The sequence below is a fragment of the Aspergillus bombycis genome, assembly GCF_001792695.1.
Source record: "Aspergillus bombycis strain NRRL26010 chromosome Unknown contig00003, whole genome shotgun sequence".
NCBI classification, from domain to species: domain Eukaryota; kingdom Fungi; phylum Ascomycota; class Eurotiomycetes; order Eurotiales; family Aspergillaceae; genus Aspergillus; species Aspergillus bombycis.
This window is the reverse complement of record NW_019170005.1, coordinates 216,870-234,799: the sequence shown is the minus strand read 5'-3', so window position 1 is coordinate 234,799 and position 17,930 is coordinate 216,870. Positions and strand designations below refer to the sequence as shown.

At 48.1% G+C, this 17,930-nt stretch overlaps 6 protein-coding genes across 6 annotated transcripts; 3 read left to right on the top strand and 3 right to left on the bottom strand.

Annotated features, from left to right (window-relative positions):
- Window positions 1-170: 170 nt before the first annotated feature.
- ABOM_000897 (uncharacterized protein) lies at window positions 171-3,005 on the bottom strand (the record flags this gene model as incomplete). Its single annotated transcript, XM_022528027.1, has 7 exons — window positions 171-700; window positions 827-990; window positions 1,040-1,301; window positions 1,391-1,690; window positions 1,843-2,328; window positions 2,415-2,451; window positions 2,526-3,005. 7 exons carry the CDS (start codon window positions 3,003-3,005, stop codon window positions 171-173), a joined length of 2,259 nt encoding a protein of 752 aa, XP_022394160.1.
- A 510-nt stretch (window positions 3,006-3,515) lies between these two features.
- ABOM_000896 (uncharacterized protein) lies at window positions 3,516-4,841 on the bottom strand (the record flags this gene model as incomplete). Its single annotated transcript, XM_022528026.1, has 1 exon — window positions 3,516-4,841. One exon carries the CDS (start codon window positions 4,839-4,841, stop codon window positions 3,516-3,518), a length of 1,326 nt encoding a protein of 441 aa, XP_022394159.1.
- A 1,531-nt stretch (window positions 4,842-6,372) lies between these two features.
- ABOM_000895 (DUF21 and CBS domain protein (Mam3)) lies at window positions 6,373-8,046 on the top strand (the record flags this gene model as incomplete). Its single annotated transcript, XM_022528025.1, has 4 exons — window positions 6,373-6,621; window positions 6,695-6,908; window positions 6,964-7,633; window positions 7,698-8,046. 4 exons carry the CDS (start codon window positions 6,373-6,375, stop codon window positions 8,044-8,046), a joined length of 1,482 nt encoding a protein of 493 aa, XP_022394158.1.
- An 83-nt stretch (window positions 8,047-8,129) lies between these two features.
- Window positions 8,130-8,744, top strand: ABOM_000894 (DUF21 and CBS domain protein (Mam3); the record flags this gene model as incomplete). The annotated part of the gene is made up of 1 exon (XM_022528024.1): window positions 8,130-8,744. The coding sequence occupies one exon, from the start codon at window positions 8,130-8,132 to the stop codon at window positions 8,742-8,744; it is 615 nt and encodes a 204-aa protein (XP_022394157.1).
- Window positions 8,745-10,425: 1,681 nt separating this feature from the next.
- ABOM_000893 (putative C2H2 finger domain protein) lies at window positions 10,426-11,866 on the bottom strand (the record flags this gene model as incomplete). Its single annotated transcript, XM_022528023.1, has 3 exons — window positions 10,426-10,443; window positions 10,494-11,691; window positions 11,751-11,866. The coding sequence occupies 3 exons, from the start codon at window positions 11,864-11,866 to the stop codon at window positions 10,426-10,428; spliced, it is 1,332 nt and encodes a 443-aa protein (XP_022394163.1).
- A 609-nt stretch (window positions 11,867-12,475) lies between these two features.
- On the top strand, window positions 12,476-16,611 carry ABOM_000892 (HECT domain protein; the record flags this gene model as incomplete). Its single annotated transcript, XM_022528022.1, has 3 exons — window positions 12,476-12,678; window positions 12,738-16,431; window positions 16,489-16,611. 3 exons carry the CDS (start codon window positions 12,476-12,478, stop codon window positions 16,609-16,611), a joined length of 4,020 nt encoding a protein of 1,339 aa, XP_022394162.1.
- Window positions 16,612-17,930: the final 1,319 nt, after the last annotated feature.

Here is a 17,930-nt window from a genome sequence, read left to right as displayed (position 1 = left end):
GGATTGGTGAAAATAAGGGATTTCTCATCGCCCAAAATGACGATTGGCTGGCACAGTGCGTTGAACCGTGTTCATGCGATCACGAGGTGCTGGAATTGCAGGTAGATCATCGGGAAGTAAGAGATTTTGGTGGGAAAGGATACAATCATATTGATTTCCAAGTATCTCCTTCAGGCAGCCCTTTTGAGACAGCTGGTCCAGCATGAAGTTCGCAATTTGTGCTCGTGTGACCCAGGCTTTAAAGTTGGAAACAAGCAGAGCCTGTGTTTTTTCAACTCGCAGCTTGGGCGGGTTGGCTCTAACGATAGTGTGGTGAAAAATGCCTTATCAAGTTGCTGGTCCAAATGTTGCCTGCGCTTTTCTCCCAGCTCGAAATCCTTCGTTGTGCTGGACGTGTCATCAATGAACATGCGCAGAGAGGCACAGTTGGAGCAGATGCATCGTATGGTCGTCCTCTTTTTCCAGTCTGGTGGTGGTGACGGAGGGGCCTCTTTGACGTAGTCACGCACATATTTGGCCAACATATGTTTGATGAATCGCCGTTCACTGGCTGTGGAGGAACGGTTTGCCGTATCTATGTGTGCGCAAATGCCGTTCGCTACTGGGAATAGAAAGTCATCAAAAGCACTCTCCTCTGTCCCTTCCTTGACATCCAAGGCATGTTCAGTAAGGGCGTTGATTACTCCCATGCTGTCATTGCCTGTAGCATCAGCAAATTGAATCAACTTTAACTACCCGACTCGGGGAGATCCGCGAAGTAGTGCTTGGTAAATCGTAGTTGGAAACTCTCCGTATGAGCTTTGCTTAGGATGTGAACTTATCGCACTTTCAATCTTGAAAGATCCCACAATCTTGGAGAACAGCATTTTAAGTACTGCATCTGCGTCGCCCTTGTGAAACTTACCAGCAAGTGAGTAGTCATGAGCCGATGTAATGAATGCCACAATAAAAACCGTGTTATCCAATTTAGTTTTCAAGAAGGGTATGGCCCTGATGCAGTCAGCTCTGTAATCCTTACTCCAAATAAGCACACCTTTACCTTGAGAGCACCCTTCTTGTGGGGAAATCACTTAATTCTTTTGCCAGATCATGCCCGTCTGATTCTGAGCCTCCACTATGAGCATCGAATGCCTTAGCGAGATCGCCATCATGATATTCTTCAATCAACCTATAAAGCATATTCATGCTTCGAGAAAACGATTTTTTGTATTGCGTGCCACTAGACCTCCCCTTCTGGAGGATCTTGTCCAAGCTGCAGGAGTAGGTCAGGGCTTGAACGGTATACAGTGGTATGTCTTTGACTTACGAGGAGCAAATAGTGTCCATGCCATTTTGTGAGATAATCTTGCTATTTGGTCGACTCGGGCGGCTTGAGAGCGAAAAGACTTACTGTCAAGCCACTTCATAGCCCGACAGAATAATTCCACGTCAGAAAGCTCAAGAGCGATCTGCAAAACCTTGTCTTGCCCTTCTTGTGGCCTGGCATACAGCTCGTACAAGCTCTCCACTGGAGTAATCACCCTACACACTTGTAAGAGCTTTTGCTTGGCCCGCATGTCATTGGGTTGTTCTAGTACGGCACGGTGACAGTCTTCCAGGACCTTTAAAACATCACCCTGGCCATGTTTCAACCGCTGGATTGTGAACAAAAAGCGAAACCTTCTTGGGATTTTCAGTGCGCCCTGGAAACCTGTCATTAGAAGCAAGAATATACAAGAGAATAGCAGAGTGCGCATCAGTCATTATGATTAGCCTGAAACCTTACCGTCTGGTGGTAAAAGTGGGTTGCCGAAGCCCCCTCATTGCCCGTGAAGCCTTAAAAGTTTTCTTTATCTGGATCACGGTCAAAAACACCATTTTGAATGATTAGCAGGTCGGGGAACGGTAGATTCTTTCCAATAATAACACCTTCCGAGTCCACCACATGCGACAGCTTAAGGCTGGTCTCAATTAAATCTCTAATACGGTGAGTTCTATTACGTCTCCGGCCATAGAAGTCACCGTAGGAGTCCCCATCATCATCATCAACTTCACCCATGTCCTCTTTCTCGATATTAGCTAGGAAGATATCGAAGCCGGCCCTTTGACATGCATCCCGGAGTCCTGCAAAACGACACTGGTCAATCCCTTTCAGCCGAGAAAAGCCAAGCTCCGCACTGGTATACTGGTGCTCAAGAACATAGATGAGTGCTGGTGGGCAATAATTATAGATGCAATTACTCCAACCATTTGGGTATTGCATGCTGTCGACTTCAGCGGCACAGGCCCAAGATTGAAGCAGGCGAGTAATATTCTCTGTACTGCCGCCATGAGATTCCAGTAGAGCGGCTGATGGGCGATGTATCAAGTTGTAAATCAGGACAATCCTATATCCGGATGTAACTGGTTTCACCTCGTGAGTGACATCTGCATACCAAGCAGCCCATGACATCCCAAATTCAGAGACTGGCGCTGTTTGAAATTTGAGGCAATCATCCCTATGAGACGATCACATCCCCTCCTTCGTGCTTCGATGGGAGACATACAGCGAGCGTGCCAAACATGCCATCGGCCTTTTCAGATTCTCGGTGTGGCAGAAAGAACGCACCCTCCTGGTAGATAAGTAATTTGTATAACTCCGCCTTAACCTCCGGCCAATTTGCTGCAAGGCCAAGACCAGTTACAGCTTTGTCCATGAACATTTCAACCTGGTGCTGCCATATTGGGTTCTGAAGAGTAAACTGGCTTGCGTCTGGTTGCCAACTTTTCCGTACTGATTCGTCTACCAGGGTCTCAGTACCCTTTCCGTAGGGGCTCGGATGGCAGGACTGGATTATTGCCTTCGCATGTTCAGCTGATATAGGAAGCCCAATATTCCCCACATCTGGAATATGGAGGCCAGGATTGACGGCAGTATGAATATTCGCACCCGCCATAAACGATCCTGGGGACCGAATGTCATCTAGAGCGAGGTTGAGGCCCTTTTTAATGTCGATAGGGTCACCTTCATTATCCGATGGGGCCATTTTCTTTCTTTGAGTATATATGTGCGTGTACCAGGGGTAAACTGCATGGCAAAAAGTAATACTGTTGTTGACTGTCCATTGTCACTGTGTGCGCGCAGAATCGCGTCGCGTTCTACCCTAGAACTCTTTGTTTGTCCGCAAGCTCAATTTAGGCCGAACCAGCAGACTAAATCGAGCTTCCGGACAATGTAAAATATTACTACCTTTACCAATACGAGTACCAAAAGACTATTGTGTTACCCAATTAGATCCATTTAGAGGGTTCCACTATGCTTATTAACCAATTATATTTATTCTATATAGTTACAATAAAGCTCTACTAGTAGGTTAGTACCTAGTAGGTATCAATTACCAGTAGCCCGGTTCTAAGATCTTTACCACCTTTTTTACTATCTTAAAAAGCCTTTTCGAGACTGCCAGTTCTATATTTTTAGGAGATACCACTATTATTATATATCTATGTGGCGGTGGTTTGGAATCTTGCAGCGCGTTGTACATATATTCTAGTACCTAAATGTAGTGTGTTTGTAGAGATTGCGTGATCGAGAGGCTATCGAATTGCGATAAAGCTTGCTCCTTGTCCGGATTGTTTGACTGCTCAATATGTTCACGGCGAAACGCAGCAAGCCACTCTGGGTTGTCGAAGATGGTCTGGTCCCATGGATCTTCGGAATCATAGACTAGTCTCCTTGACTCTTGTTGGAGCATCTCATCCGTAGGGATGATTCCTTGCGCTAATTTCTGTCGTGTGTAGCGACCTAAGTGTGACGCCAGTACTTCCAGTAATGAGTTCAGGGGATTATTAGAAGTGCGAGCTGAAGATGAAGTATATGCCAGAATATTTGGAGTATTGCTTTCGATTGCAGTATTCCGATCCAGTCGGGATGTGATCTGATCTAACTGATCTTTCGCATGAGCGTTGGTTGCTGAAAAAGGAACGAGGCAACGAGAATCATGACGGATATAGTACGGAGGCAGGCTATTGGTCACATGCTTAGTGATCTCTGGCGGAAAGCCATGTTCACCTCTCCAGCAATCCATAGTTGAACCATTGCGAAAATGATGAGCTAGATGATCAACGCGCTCTTCCCAAGACAACAGCCTCATATCACAGAACCCACAGCGTGATGTTACTGTCGGGGCCGGTGTTTTCCAATCATCAATCAAAGGTATGACATCGAGGTTGTGCGTGAGGCGCAGATGTTGCACTAGGTGATCTTTGCGGCGAAAGGTACGGGTACCACTCAAGCATGCCTGGTAATTGTGCTCGTCTAGATGTTCTGTCCCTGGTTCCAGCATATTGCAGTATGCGCACTGTTGCTGCCCCGTGATTGGCGAGGTCACAGAGGCGCCATGAGGTGTGCACATCCAACTCTCAAGGTTAAGATGAAGAGTTTTCTCATGTCGCGCCCAGTCATATTTGGTTCGGAACTGGTCACAACAAAAGGTGCAACAAAACTTACGAGTTGACTTGGCGCTTTTACTTTTGAGAACTCGTCCAGTAGACTGCCTGTGCAATGTTTTCAATGAGTCGTGTGATCTTCTCGAGGTCCCAGATTTGACCGATGCGGTAGACGGAAGTGAAGAGACACTTGGGGCGCTACTCTGGGAGCTGACTGTTGATACTGGCCGACGAAAGCCGCTGAATGGATCATTTTCTCTAACTGGAGCCGGGTTTCCAAGCGCGGAGCCTCCTAGTTGTGTACCTGCGGCCGGGAGGTTCTTCAAAGAGTTCATGATTGCAGACATGGAGGCTGGCTCATCTTCAGGAGGTGATTCTTGCCATCGCTGCATAGGATCAGGAGCGTACAAAGGGTTTGGAATGAATTGGGGCATGGTCCTTGATTCTGTTCTTTGAAGGGAATACCGGCTTCTCCTTCTTGGAAGACCACGACTGCCATTTGAGCCGAGTGAATAAGTAGACTGCGGTCCTGATTGCTGAAGCCAGCTATTTCTGTTGTCAAGATATCCATCGTTTCTTTCGTCTGGCAGAAGTAGAGGCGCCTGTGGGGCAAAGAAAGCCTCATTTAACCAGTGAGACGGGGAGTCATTTGAAGTAGAGCCTGTACACCACTCATTATTTTGAAGCCACGGCACGTCTTGATGACTTGCTGTAGGCCAGGAAATCACTTGCCCTTCTGGTAAGGCGTTGTTATATAAATGAGCCCTCTCAGAGTTGTTAGGATTCAATATACGATTGTTCCCTAGTTCATCTAACGTATGAGGTTCAGGAGTTAAGGTGGTAAGATGTCCAGTGGTCTGTGGGTCAGTATAATCGAGGCCATAAAGCGAGCCCGGATCGATGATAAGGGAATTGTGATCCACTGGATGACCAAGCAGGCCCGCTAGTGAAGTTATCAGCGATCTGCTCAAGCATGGCTAGAGAAGCCCTGATATTAAAGGCTGGATCACCTTCATCTACTAATAGTGAATTGTTTACCATGGCGTCGGTTGAAGTTCGCTAGTATTGTGGAGCCTGAGTATTGCGCTGCTGCTCCATCCTACCCAAGACGTTAGGTACTGGTAGTAGTGTACCGTAATAGAAAATATCGCTCAGCACAACACCAGGATTGTCAACCAGCGCAATGAGTCAAGTGATCGACCTAACACTAGAGTCACGTGTCGATAGCGTACTTATGAGAGTTGTGTCTCAGAGGACTTGCAGCAAGAGAAGATTGATTGGATTAAACGGCCCGGAGTAGTAGAGTTATACGGCACCTTTAGCCTATGCTGCCGGTCCCACTGAGTTTCAACCAGTCCTTACCGAAAGGAGTACCTCGTGGAGCTGGTCGACAAGATAGGTTCCGTAGTTTAATACGCAGTACTACTAGTAGTATAGACATCTTCAATGCTTGACAGCGTGAGTTAAGGTGGCCCAATGACGCTGACTCATGCAGTTGCCACACAAACCAATCAACGGTCGACTGTAGACCTTTTTCGCAGTTGCTGCCGTCCCAAAGAGGATTAGGTTGTTCATTCGGAAAAATGTCCATCCCTTTGCAGTTTCCTCAATCAGCAAAACATTTTGGCTCAAGAACAAGTCTCGTTGAGTGGGAAGTGATCATCCATCGCGTCTTCACTCTGTATCATCATCATATCCATTCAATTGCTCTACCGATTCTTCATCCACTAACCAGCCCTTCAGTTGATACGTAGCTACCTAGCTTCTACCCACTCAAGGTTCCCCACTCGAACGTCAGTCTCCAATCGGTGGTCGGGACCGTCCCGATCGTGAGTCGGCCTAGTCTCGTCGACTAACGCATGGTCCAATTACCCGAACTGCGCCATCGAAATATGTCCCTCCAGTAGTTCTCCTTCGTTTCTCTTTTTTCTCTTCCTTTTGCCCCTCATACTTCACCCACAGGTGATGGCTACACCTTCTGCAGTTCGTCTTTTGGCCATCCGGCCGGTGATATTCGGTTTTGCAAAATTGTTGATGCTTGCTTTGGGCGGCCTTCCCCTAGTCGCTGCCGCTCCCGCGACCTATATTGCTTACTCCGAGGAGAGTCCGAAACCTCCTAGTGATCCGAACTTATGGCTGTATCTCGGGGTTGCCGCCATCCTCGTTGTGAGCGGCGGTGCATTCGCTGGTTTAACCATTGCGTTGATGGGTCAGGTAAGCCGTTTTCTCACTACTGAATTGGAAAAAGTTCAGCGTAAACCACTAACCTAGCATGTGCAATTTATAGGATGAGGTGTATCTACAGGTCATCAAAACTTCCGGTGAAGACTCTGAACGAAAAAATGCAGAAAGTGTGCTCAGGCTATTAAAGCGAGGGAAGCATTGGGTATTGGTAACTCTTCTGCTCAGTAATGTCATCACAAATGAAACCCTTCCCATTGTCCTAGACCGTTCGCTAGGAGGGGGTTGGCCGGCTGTTCTTGGCAGTACAGTCTTGATTGGTACGAAAATCCCTCTTGGTCTGGGCTTATTGAGCTAATCATTTATGATGTCCAGTCATTTTCGGTGAAGTCGTCCCCCAGTCGATATGCGTTCGCTACGGTCTTCCTATCGGTGCTTGGATGGCTCCTTGCGTCCTGGCCCTCATGTACATTATGGCTCCAGTCGCATGGCCTATAGCGAAACTTCTTGATAGGTTGTTGGGCGAGGATCATGGAACGATCTATAAAAAGGCTGGATTAAAAACACTAGTGACCCTGCACAAAACCTTGGGTGAAGCGGGCGAACAACTCAACTCCGATGAGGTCACAATCATTAGTGCCGTTCTGGATTTGAAAGATAAGCCGGTTGGCAGCATTATGACTCCAATGGACGACGTTTTCACTATGTCTGCGGACACTGTTCTGGACGAAGACACGATGGATTTGATACTCTCCCAAGGATATTCCCGCATTCCGATTCATGAGCCAGATAATCCTACAAATTTTGTGGGCATGCTTCTGGTTAAGATGCTGATCACATACGACCCCGAGGACTGCAGGCGAGTACGGGAATTTGCACTGGCAACACTTCCCGAGACTCGCCCCGAAACAAGCTGCTTGGATATCGTCAACTTTTTCCAGGAAGGAAAGTCCCATATGGTCCTGGTGTCTGAATATCCTGGTGAAGACCGCGGTGCCTTGGGTGTTGTTACTCTGGAAGACGTCATTGAGGAGCTCATTGGCGAGTACGTTACCGATCTTCTTGGCATGGTCTTCTGAAACAGGATTCTGAACTGACTCTGATGACAGGGAAATCGTTGACGAATCGGATGTCTTTATTGATGTTCATAAGGCGATAAGACGCATGACGCCTGCACCCATTAAATCCCGGGTTCCTAAGGGCAAGATTGTGGAAGAACCTCCTTCTTTGCCCCCTCACAAGACTGGTACTTTAGTGGATGTAGATGGCGAACCTCAAGCCTCCAGACCCCCTGGGAACGTTCGCCGTCGAAGCTCAGTAGAACCGCCACTGCCGCGTTTCCAACTTCGGATGCCACAGTCAGATAGGAACTCAGACTCTACAGATGGCCTAGTGACCAAACGAGGAACCACGGACGAAATTCGTGAACACTTGAAGCATCTCGGGCCTCGAATTTAGCCAGCCGACCACGTCAAACCCGGTACCAGAATGTTAAGATAAAGCGGGCTAGCGCCTCGCCAACTCGGTCTGCGCAAACTGACATGGACTCCGGCCATAGTACATCTGGCTCCCAAGCCTTACGCCCCATGTCGACCGCCTTACCCGGTGGGATTGGCGAGGGACTAGTCCAGCCAGGGCTGGATGCAAGAGATGGCGCATACGCTGTTCGTGTAGGTTACGGTACCATGACCGGACCTAATCCCGCCGATGCCGGGACCCAAACAACAGGGAGGGATGTCTCAATCCCGGAAGCGGTTCACGAAGAACAAGACGAACCACCTCGTCCATCCGGTAGTGCTGCAATCAGTGTTAGATCCGAAAGCTCGAACTCGCAGAAGTTTAAACCGACCAGCTACCAGCATCAAGGCCCTGCGCGTAGTGGTAGTATCACGGAGCATGTGGTTGATGTCAATGGAATCCGCAAAGTGGTTCTCCACACAACCAGCACCAGTTCATCTGATCATGAGGGACGTGCATCACCTAAAAGCAAATTTCCAGGTCAACAGGATGGGGAGGTTGTCGATCTGAATGGTAAAAAGTCCGACGGCACTCAAGGTGATGTGACTAAAAAACGTCGTCGTCGGCGCAAGCGTGGGCAAGTGTCAAAGCACTCGGACAACCATGTAGGCGAAGCATCGCCACTTCTGCCACAATGACAACGCTTTCGTGCCTCCTCTGCCGGGCAGAGACGTTCAAACTGACCTTTTGTTTTGAAAGAAGCGTTGCACAGTGTATATTGAACTGCCTGTTACTTTTTCTGTATGGTTGCTGGAGAAATAGTAATTTCTTTCGCGGTGTATCGTTTTACCCATCGTGCCTGTCGTACAAAACCGTCTGTGTCACCACAACTTACAGTTCATCTATCCTTATTTCATTTGTGTAAACATCAAAAGAATGACTGTTGTATTCAATATGACTACTATCACTATGAACCACTATTTCCCACTCGCGATCATCAAAGTACAGGGAAAACGGAGCGAGCGTAAGTCTCTCGAGTTGATCACCATATACAGTCACATAGGCTTTTCTAAGAACTTCATCAGCTGAGCCAAGGCTCCTGTCCCGCTGATTAAATGCCGACAGCCAGGAGCTCGCTCCGCATGCTGGCACAGTGCAGAAAGAGAACCAGACTTTTTAGCACAAGTCGGGCAAAGATACTTCTCAAATGCGTGACCGAACATTTTGTATCCCTGTCTGGTGGAGAATTCCAATGAGATGGCTTTGATCATATTTCCAGTAATGCCGCAAGCACAAGACCCCGATTCCAGGTGGGCAATCATACTGGAGTAGCTCCTGAACGTTGTAGAGCACCCGAAACACCGTAAAGCCCGCTCCTGGTGGCTATATTTATGCTGTCGTCATTATTAGCTATATATCCTCAACAACACAACCAAGGCTCACCAAGACAACATAAACAAGAAAAGCTGATAGAATACAAACTTTCAAAAGGAACGGAAAACTAAACGTAGAAAGAGAGCAGGAGACAAAAAAAAAGAAAAAAAAAGAAGCATACCATCTCCAAACTATTACCATCCCCGAAGACCTGACCACAAATATCACAAGATAGATGTGCGCTGCGCACATGGACATCAAGGGTCTCCGTGCCTGCAAATGTGCGTCTACAAGTTAGGCACTCATGATGATCATTATGCAAATGAGCTTTCAATTCTTTTTCTGTTATGAAGTCCTTGTGTATGCATCTTTGGCATATGTTGTGGGCGGCAGAACGATCTATGTGTGCTGCTTTTGCTGTTTGGGAGGGGAAGGCGCGCGAGCAGCGTGTGCACCAGTGGGCATGATTGATGTTGATGGAGGCGTGGAGTTTTAGGGCTTCTCTAGACGAGAAGGCGCGGTCGCAGTGGGAGCAATATGAATTCATCTTCTTGGGTTCGTATATATGTAGTCGGGGAGGTAGGGCTTAGAATGGTAGTGGGTTTGCTGGGAGGGGTGGGAAGAGCGTTGCTTTCTTTTAAGGGAAGCCTTTTTTTTAATAGTGGTGGTATAATAGTAGGTTATTAACTATTGGTACTGGTCTGTTGTGATGGTGCTGGGTTGTTGGAAGTTTGCTATCAGTTTTGTGAGATGTGGTGACTTAAGGTTTGGTTGGAGGAGTAGATGAAGGACTTGGTTCACCTTCAGTCTGGTAGACTTTCAATTTATCCATCTCAAGATACAATACAGCCTGGTTTTCTAAAGATAGCAGGAATCAGGAGTAAGATGATTTATCTTAATATTCACTTTTTATCTTGCCATGAGTATCTACATGTCATTCAGCCGTAACTCCATGATTTTACGAAACAATACCAACATGCACACAAAAAAACCACATGTCGGAATCTACTGTAGGAGAGGATCCTAGAAAGTGTGTTAGCTTGTTCTAAGGTCAATAAAGAGTTGAAACATACCCTGAAATGCTTCTGGTTATTGGCAGCCCGGTTGACCCGAGCTGTGTACCGCTTCTCTTGTCTCTGGGCACGAGTCCGGTCTTTGCGTTCAAGCTCAGCAGCAAATTGCTTCTGGCTGTCAGTGGTACCAATCATGCCCATACCACCATTGCCGCGGCTAACGACGGCCCGGTTAAGGTTGCGACCCCTGGGTTTTGGTTCCTCTTCTTCGATCTCGCCATTCTCAATAGCCAGCTGACGAGCCGCCCGTTCTTCCGCAGTAGGGTAGTTGCGCAAGTTCTGGCGGTAGTATTTGGCGAGCGATCGGTGACCTGCGGTGCGGCCCGATGGCAAATGCAGCTCAAACTCTGTCGCATAGACCTGTCCCTTCGTGTCGTCCATCTCATCCTCATCTTCATCCATAGAAGATGCAGAAGTTTCAGTTTCCCATCCCTCGTCATCTTCACCATCCACCTTGACGCCACCATCCTCCACAATCGAGTCATCCTCATCCTCACCATCTGAGTAAGTGCTGCGGAAGTCATAGTACTGTCCGATTTCAACTTGCTCATCCTGACTTTCGAAAGCGATCATGCAGTGACCCTTGTCGCGCATGTGGGTACGTGCACCCTCGGGATTGTTTCGGACGGCGTGGCAGTATAAACATTCACTGTTCTCGTTGATTTTCCGATAAAGGTAGTGGACAAGTCCTTCCATATCAACAAGATAGTCCTTCTCTGGTATGAACATGCCGTGGGTCTTGAACATGTGTTCGGTGTTTTGTTGAATATCTGAAGATCTCTCATTACAGAAAAGACAACGAGCGGCTGAGAATCCCTGCTCTTCCATTTCCTCATCTTCGTCATCCTCTTCGATGGTAGCGTTCTTGAGACTCTCCGTAACTTTCGACACTTCCGACCGCTCACGAGGCTTGTTGACTGGCTCACCCAGAGAGAAGGTAGAACTCATGACAGATGATGCGTCATCTGCACTGTCTTTAAGCATCTGCGCCTCACGGGCCTTGTGCTTAGAGCTCTTCACATGGTTCTGATACGAGTTCTCGCTGAAGAATGTCTTCTGGCAGGCGGTACATGTCTTTTCAAAGGAAGCTTTGGCGGCAGCGGCACTGGTTGTGGCTTTAGCAGCGAGGACCTTGTCGTTGAAAACTTCCTGGGATACTGGGGGCAGAGATGCGATGCGGCGCTTCATGTTATAGAGACTTGAGCCGACCGAACATTAGTAATGAATTCTAGGTTGCATGTTTTCCAACAAACTTACTGCCAGTCTCTGCGCATATGATCCCGCTGAGCATCGCTGCCGCGAAAAGCAACGAGACAGGTGTTGCAGGTGTATGGCAACGTAGTCGTTGGTACATTTGGATCGATGGAGGCCATGACTTCCGACAGTTCCTAATATGGAACAAAAAAAAGGTGGGTATCACAAGAATAAATTTGTTGAAAAGGCGGTCGGTTGTGCGAATATATACTGCGCGGGGGTATTCGTTCTTGCAAAAGTAACGAAAAGGCAAAACCAGGCGAAGTCGTAACAGAATGTTTTCGACTTGATTAGAAATAAAAGCTGGTAGGAAGTATCTAGCGAGAAAGTTGAAGCGGCGCAATATTGCCCCTCGACAGAAAAGATCGGGCTAATCGATGTCGCCGATAACCCGGACCACACATTGAAAATCATTGCCCATGCCGCTTTTAGAGAGCATGACGTTAATTGCACGTGCCCCTCCGCTAAACCTGCCTGGGAGGGCGCTATCTAGATCAGGCCTAGTGCATGGTCAATCGGACCGTAGTTCTTCCACTTAATATTAGTCAGCCGACTTAACATGCTTGGCGCCTGAGGCTGTTGTGCCAGTCCGTATGATATCAGCGTGGAAAGGGCAGGCTACCATCACCGCATTCCCTGGATTTCGAAAGATAAAGCCAGGCGAAGACGCGAATATCCCGATAGACTTTCCTGACCGGGATTTCAGGCATGCTCCCCAGTCTACGAAGATGACTAGGCTCCGCGGAGCTTCCGTCAGCTCGTATGAGGTTTCGCACTGTGGCACCGATAGACCCCAGTTTCATCGGTCGAAGGTTCCGCCAAACGCGCCGGAAGTTATCACGCAGAATACCGTTGATGTGTCGGACCCCGCACAGGTCTTGCTTTGGTATAGGGATGAGCGACGACGACAATTCAACCTTCTGGTTCGCAGGTTAGTATCCGCGGGGAATGTTTGGCTTGGATGGACGGCTGACGTAGCTGGCTCCCAAGGTACAAAAATCAACTTCTCTATGGATGTCAGGACCCAAGCTGTTCCACCCCCACCTGCGCGAGCTATCGAAGGAGGGTGACTGAGGAGCCGTTCCGTCGATATACGGAGTTGAGTGCCCGGACACTCGCATGTTACCTGGCTAGCGTGGATAACGCAGAGAGTGGCCTTTGTCGCAACACCCCTCGGGTTCCATCGGATTTATCGTCGCAAGATTATCACCGTCGATCCAAACGTCGAACCCGCGCTTCTACAAACGATTCGAGGAAGGAATCTAGTGGACTATCGGTAGTGGGCCAAGGCGCTACGGATGGATATCTAGCGACTCAAACTTCGTCGGACAAGCAGGTCGATCTCTGGGATAATGCGGGACAGTCTTCCTCCCCAGGATATACGTTGCAGGCAAGGGCGGAACGTATACCGGCCAACGACGACCAATCAGCCCAACCGTTAAAGGATCCAAAGTCGTTCACTCAAAATTTGTTCGATACTTTGTCTTTGAGGATGATTGAATGGTTGCCTTTGAGGCGTTCCCCGGGTACATTCAGCACAGACTCTGACCATTCATACTACCGATCTAGTTCTAGATCCCCAAAGCCGAGCACCGGGAACGCCAAATCTCATTCCGGGGCAGAGAAGCACCTCCAAGAGCGGGAACGTACATCTCGACACGGTGCATCTACTAGGGGCAATCCACACACGCCTTCGTCACGGAATATCGCCAATACAACAGCTGCTGTTGAATTGAAAATACCGAATCAGCAAATAAAACGGCTATCGCTCGCTGATGTAGATCAACGGCGGCAAAGCCCTCGATCGAGTATTGACGAGAAGGTTTATCCGGAGCTAAAGCCCGCTAGGAAGCTCTCCATCAACACTCATGCGAATGAAGATGGGCTCGTCAACATACCTTCCCCACCCGCTTTGAGACATCGTCCACAGAAACATCGGGGCAGGACTGGAGACGGTGCTTGCCTGCATGAGCAACCGAAAAAAGAAAGACGTGTTTCTTGGGACGGTGCGAAGCTCCTAAATGGGGTTCATGTTCCTGACGATCAAAATCCCCTTTCCGCTGGCGATAGCGAACTTGCCTCAGAGCCCCGATCTCCAAGTGTGCCTAGCTTGAAACAAAACGATATACATCATAGCGAGGATATGCCCACTATACAATCTGTTACTCACCTGACTTCTGAGATCATCGACGAATTAGGAAAAATGATAGTCCTGTCTGACGATGAGGCTCAACGATGGAAAGACGAACTGGCCTATATAGAGTCCATGGGCACATTCGACGACTCGGAGTGGAGGTTTGCAACCTCTCGTCAACGTGAAGCGTTTACCTTCGTTTCGCAGAGCGTTTTCTATGCATTGGGCAGCACGAGGCAAATTCTGCGATCTTTTCGACACAACACGGCTGGCCCGAACGACATGGAGCAGAGTAGTTCTAATTCAAAGCTGAACCTCCAGCAGCTTCAGCCATCATTGCGCAAGCTATTTACGATTTGTCCTAGGGAGCTCATCTTTCATAGTCTCTGGGGTGCTCTTGAATCGTTGTTCGTTCCGCCAAGGGAATTATCGAACCCCAGACAATCCCGCCGTTCATCATACAATTCAACAACAGGAGTGCCTGTCTCTGCACCTATAATTATTCGTCGGGCATCTGATGCACTAGGCAATGAACATGTTTCTGATTCATGTGCGGCAGACGTCGCCACTGTCGCCCTTTTTGCATTGGCTAGTTCTCTTCCGGACATAGATGCATCCACCTGGCGCAGAATTCTTCAAATGCGCGCTACTGGGGCTGTAGCGTCGAGCACGGATATGCAAAAACTCCCGTTACGGAATACACGAGCGGTTGTGGACGTAACCGACGCACTGGAACATGACCTTGCCTTGCGCTTAGTAGACCGCTTGGTACGCGCTCTTACGGCGCGAATGGCCTTCTATGAGATTTCGAAAGTCCGACATCCTTATAGTCACGCTTCACGTAAATCAAAGAACAGTGTTCTGGACTTTCTTATCAACAACCTTAGCGACAACCACCGCCTTGTAACTGCCGATATCGAAGACCAAAATCAGATGAGGCCACCGGGTGCTGCTGCTGTCATCGCGGAATGGCTACGTACTTTATTGCTTAAAGAATGGGATGGGAGTGCTGAATTGTCCAAAGGTAGCGCGACCGGAGGCGCAGTACAGCTATTATCCCTAATGTACAAGGAACGGGATCGCTTGGGCCTTGTCCCAGAAGACTTCCACACCCCGTTCCTTTCAGAGAGGTTGGAGCCCCTAGAGATGCCGGTTGAGTGGATAGGTCGATCGCCGAATAACAAAACTCTGCACTTGCTTTCATACCCCTTCCTCTTCCCTCCCTCTGCTCTGGTTATTTACTTCCGCGCTTTGAATTATGCCGCCATGTCAAGATTCTACGAGGCTGCAATGACTACTACCAGACACGTAACACAGACAGCATTTGGAGCCATACAAATTCAGGATGATGTCGGGATGCTCGCACGGCTGAAGACTTCGATGACTACGTATTTGGTTCTTGTGGTCCGACGAGATAATCTCCTCGCCGATGCCCTCAATCAGTTGTGGCGGCGTGAGAGGCGAGAGCTAATGAGGCCGTTAAAAGTCCAGATGGGAATGGATGAGGGTGAAGAAGGCCTTGATCATGGCGGTGTTCAGCAGGAGTTCTTCCGAGTACTCATGGCGGAAGCCCTAGACCAGTCGTACGGTATGTTTGCGACGGATAGCCGCACTCGAGTTTCCTGGTTTCAGCCGTGCTCGTTGGAGCCGCTTTACAAATATGAGCTTCTCGGGTTATTGATGTCCCTGGCGGTTTACAATGGCCTCACTCTGCCCATCAATTTCCCAACTGCCTTCTATCGCAAACTTCTGGGGCTGAAGGTGAAGCATCTCGACCATATCCGTGACGGCTGGCCAGAGCTTACTAAGGGTCTTGAACAACTTTTAACTTGGGAGGATGGCGATGTGGAAGACGTATTCATGCGCACTTATGAATTTAGCTTCGAAGCCTTCGGCACCATTGAGACCGTGGACATGCAAAAAGTCGACAAAGATGCTCCATGGCCTCTTCCTTCAGCATTGACGCGATCAGGGGGTGGAAACCGGTCCCTCGGTTCCCCACCTTGGTCGGAAGTTCGCCGTTACACTGACTGCGTGAACCTGAGCCCGCCGTCCTCAATGGGTGCAGAGGCAACAGAATCGTTTGCGGACATGGCGAAATCCCTGGATGGCTCGGTAGTGATGCAATCGCCTACGCCCCCAGCTGAGGAAGCGTCTTTCGTCACAAATCAAAATCGCTCTCAATTTGTTAAAGATTATACTTTTTGGCTGACAGATAAGTCAATTCGGCCCCAGTTCGAGGCTTTTGCACAAGGTTTCTACACCTGTTTGGATCGCTCGGCCTTGTCCATATTTACACCAGAGGCACTGAAGACAGTGGTAGAAGGAATTCAAGAGATTGATATGAATGAGCTGGAACATCATGCACGCTACGAAGGAGGGTTTGGCCCAAGCCATCGCTCAATCCGGGATTTCTGGAGTATCGTACGGCGGTTCCCTGCGGAGAAAAAGGCGCAGCTGTTGGAGTTTGTGACTGCTAGTGACCGGGTTCCGGTTAACGGGATTGCGAGCATTATGTTTGTTATCCAAAAAAACGGAGTGGGTGATGCTGTAGGTGTACCATTTCCCCTCAACACTTTAATCGGCTGCCATGCTAATCGCTTCTAGCGCCTTCCCACCAGTTTAACCTGTTTTGGCCGGCTTCTTTTGCCAGAATATTCATCGAAAAATGTCTTGGAAGACAAGCTCAATAAAGCTTTGGAGAACGCTCGGGGATTTGGCGTTGCATAATGCGGGACTAATTTTGGGATTGACATGGTACATTGTCCGACATATAAGTGCACAATACCCCTACGTTATATTTTCTGTATAGTATATATTCAGTCACTATATCTATAACTGAATACACCGCCAGTGCTGGCATTGTATGAAGATCTATTCTCTTCCCTACTTATCGCATTGGCTTGAAGCGTTTATCGAAACACGAGACAGGTCTCTAGATGTCACTTAGAAGTGGCCTGCGGAGTATAAAACCCATAGCCCTAAAGCCTCATTCGTTCTGGCCTGTGGTTAACTCAACATTTAATATTAATGAGGGTTGGTAGTGTCCAAAAGGTTGAGAGTTTAGCTGTAAAGGTGTCTGTCGTTTGTCCAGTCGATTTAAACAATTGTGTGCTTCACCTGATTGCAGCATATCGTGGTTATTATGTGACGTTTGTTTCTTCAAGTTACCATGTAGATTTTACAATTATAGTCCTCACATAGCCATAGTATCATTACTAAAAGCTCCAGCAGCTAATTGTTACGTTGAGCGAAAGGCCTGAAGCATCGAAAATAACCCTACACTGGGTACGGAGTGCTACATATCGAAAAACAAGAGTATATTGGATGACCATGGTATTGCCAATCCCATTGCTCAGTGACAGGAACAAGCTCTATGAGTTGTTTGGCCTTAGGTTGGCCACCACCTCCCTTGGGTTCAACATCAGCACCAACGCTACGAAGGCCGGCGGCAGGTTAAAATTGATCTGAAGAGGACGGTATCCTGAAGATGAATAAGCCGTACATGGGTTTCACGTAATATACAGCTAGAAAGCGAGGTATGCTTGCGATATTACGATGCTATTCTTCTTAGTCTCTAGTTAGCGTATTGAGTAAAAGGTCCATCAGGCTGCATATCCATTTATGTGGATCCCTCCTTACCTTGTCGGCATAAATTCAATATAAAGTGCATTCTGTTCCTGTACAAACCATGGGTACTTTGAAGGGATTCGGGTTTAGCAGTTCAACTGCGTTAATCACCTGCAATCTATACGATGCCCTTCGCGGGTGCAGGTACTAATGCGTAGATCCCTGCGTGTCTCCCCTCACGACGAGAACATAATAGTAGCCTGGGTTGGTGAATTCATGGGATTGGCTCTATCTCCCTACAGTTAATGTTCGTTCTGTTGGATTTGGTGGTATATCAGAGCTGAGGGCTATCAAATTCAATTACTTTCATATCGTCCGAGCGACAGAAAATCTACGTCTGGTTCCTTGTATCTTACACCGTAAATAGCTTCTTTTACAAGTCAAGCGTCATGTCTATTGAATAACCTTGTAAACCATTT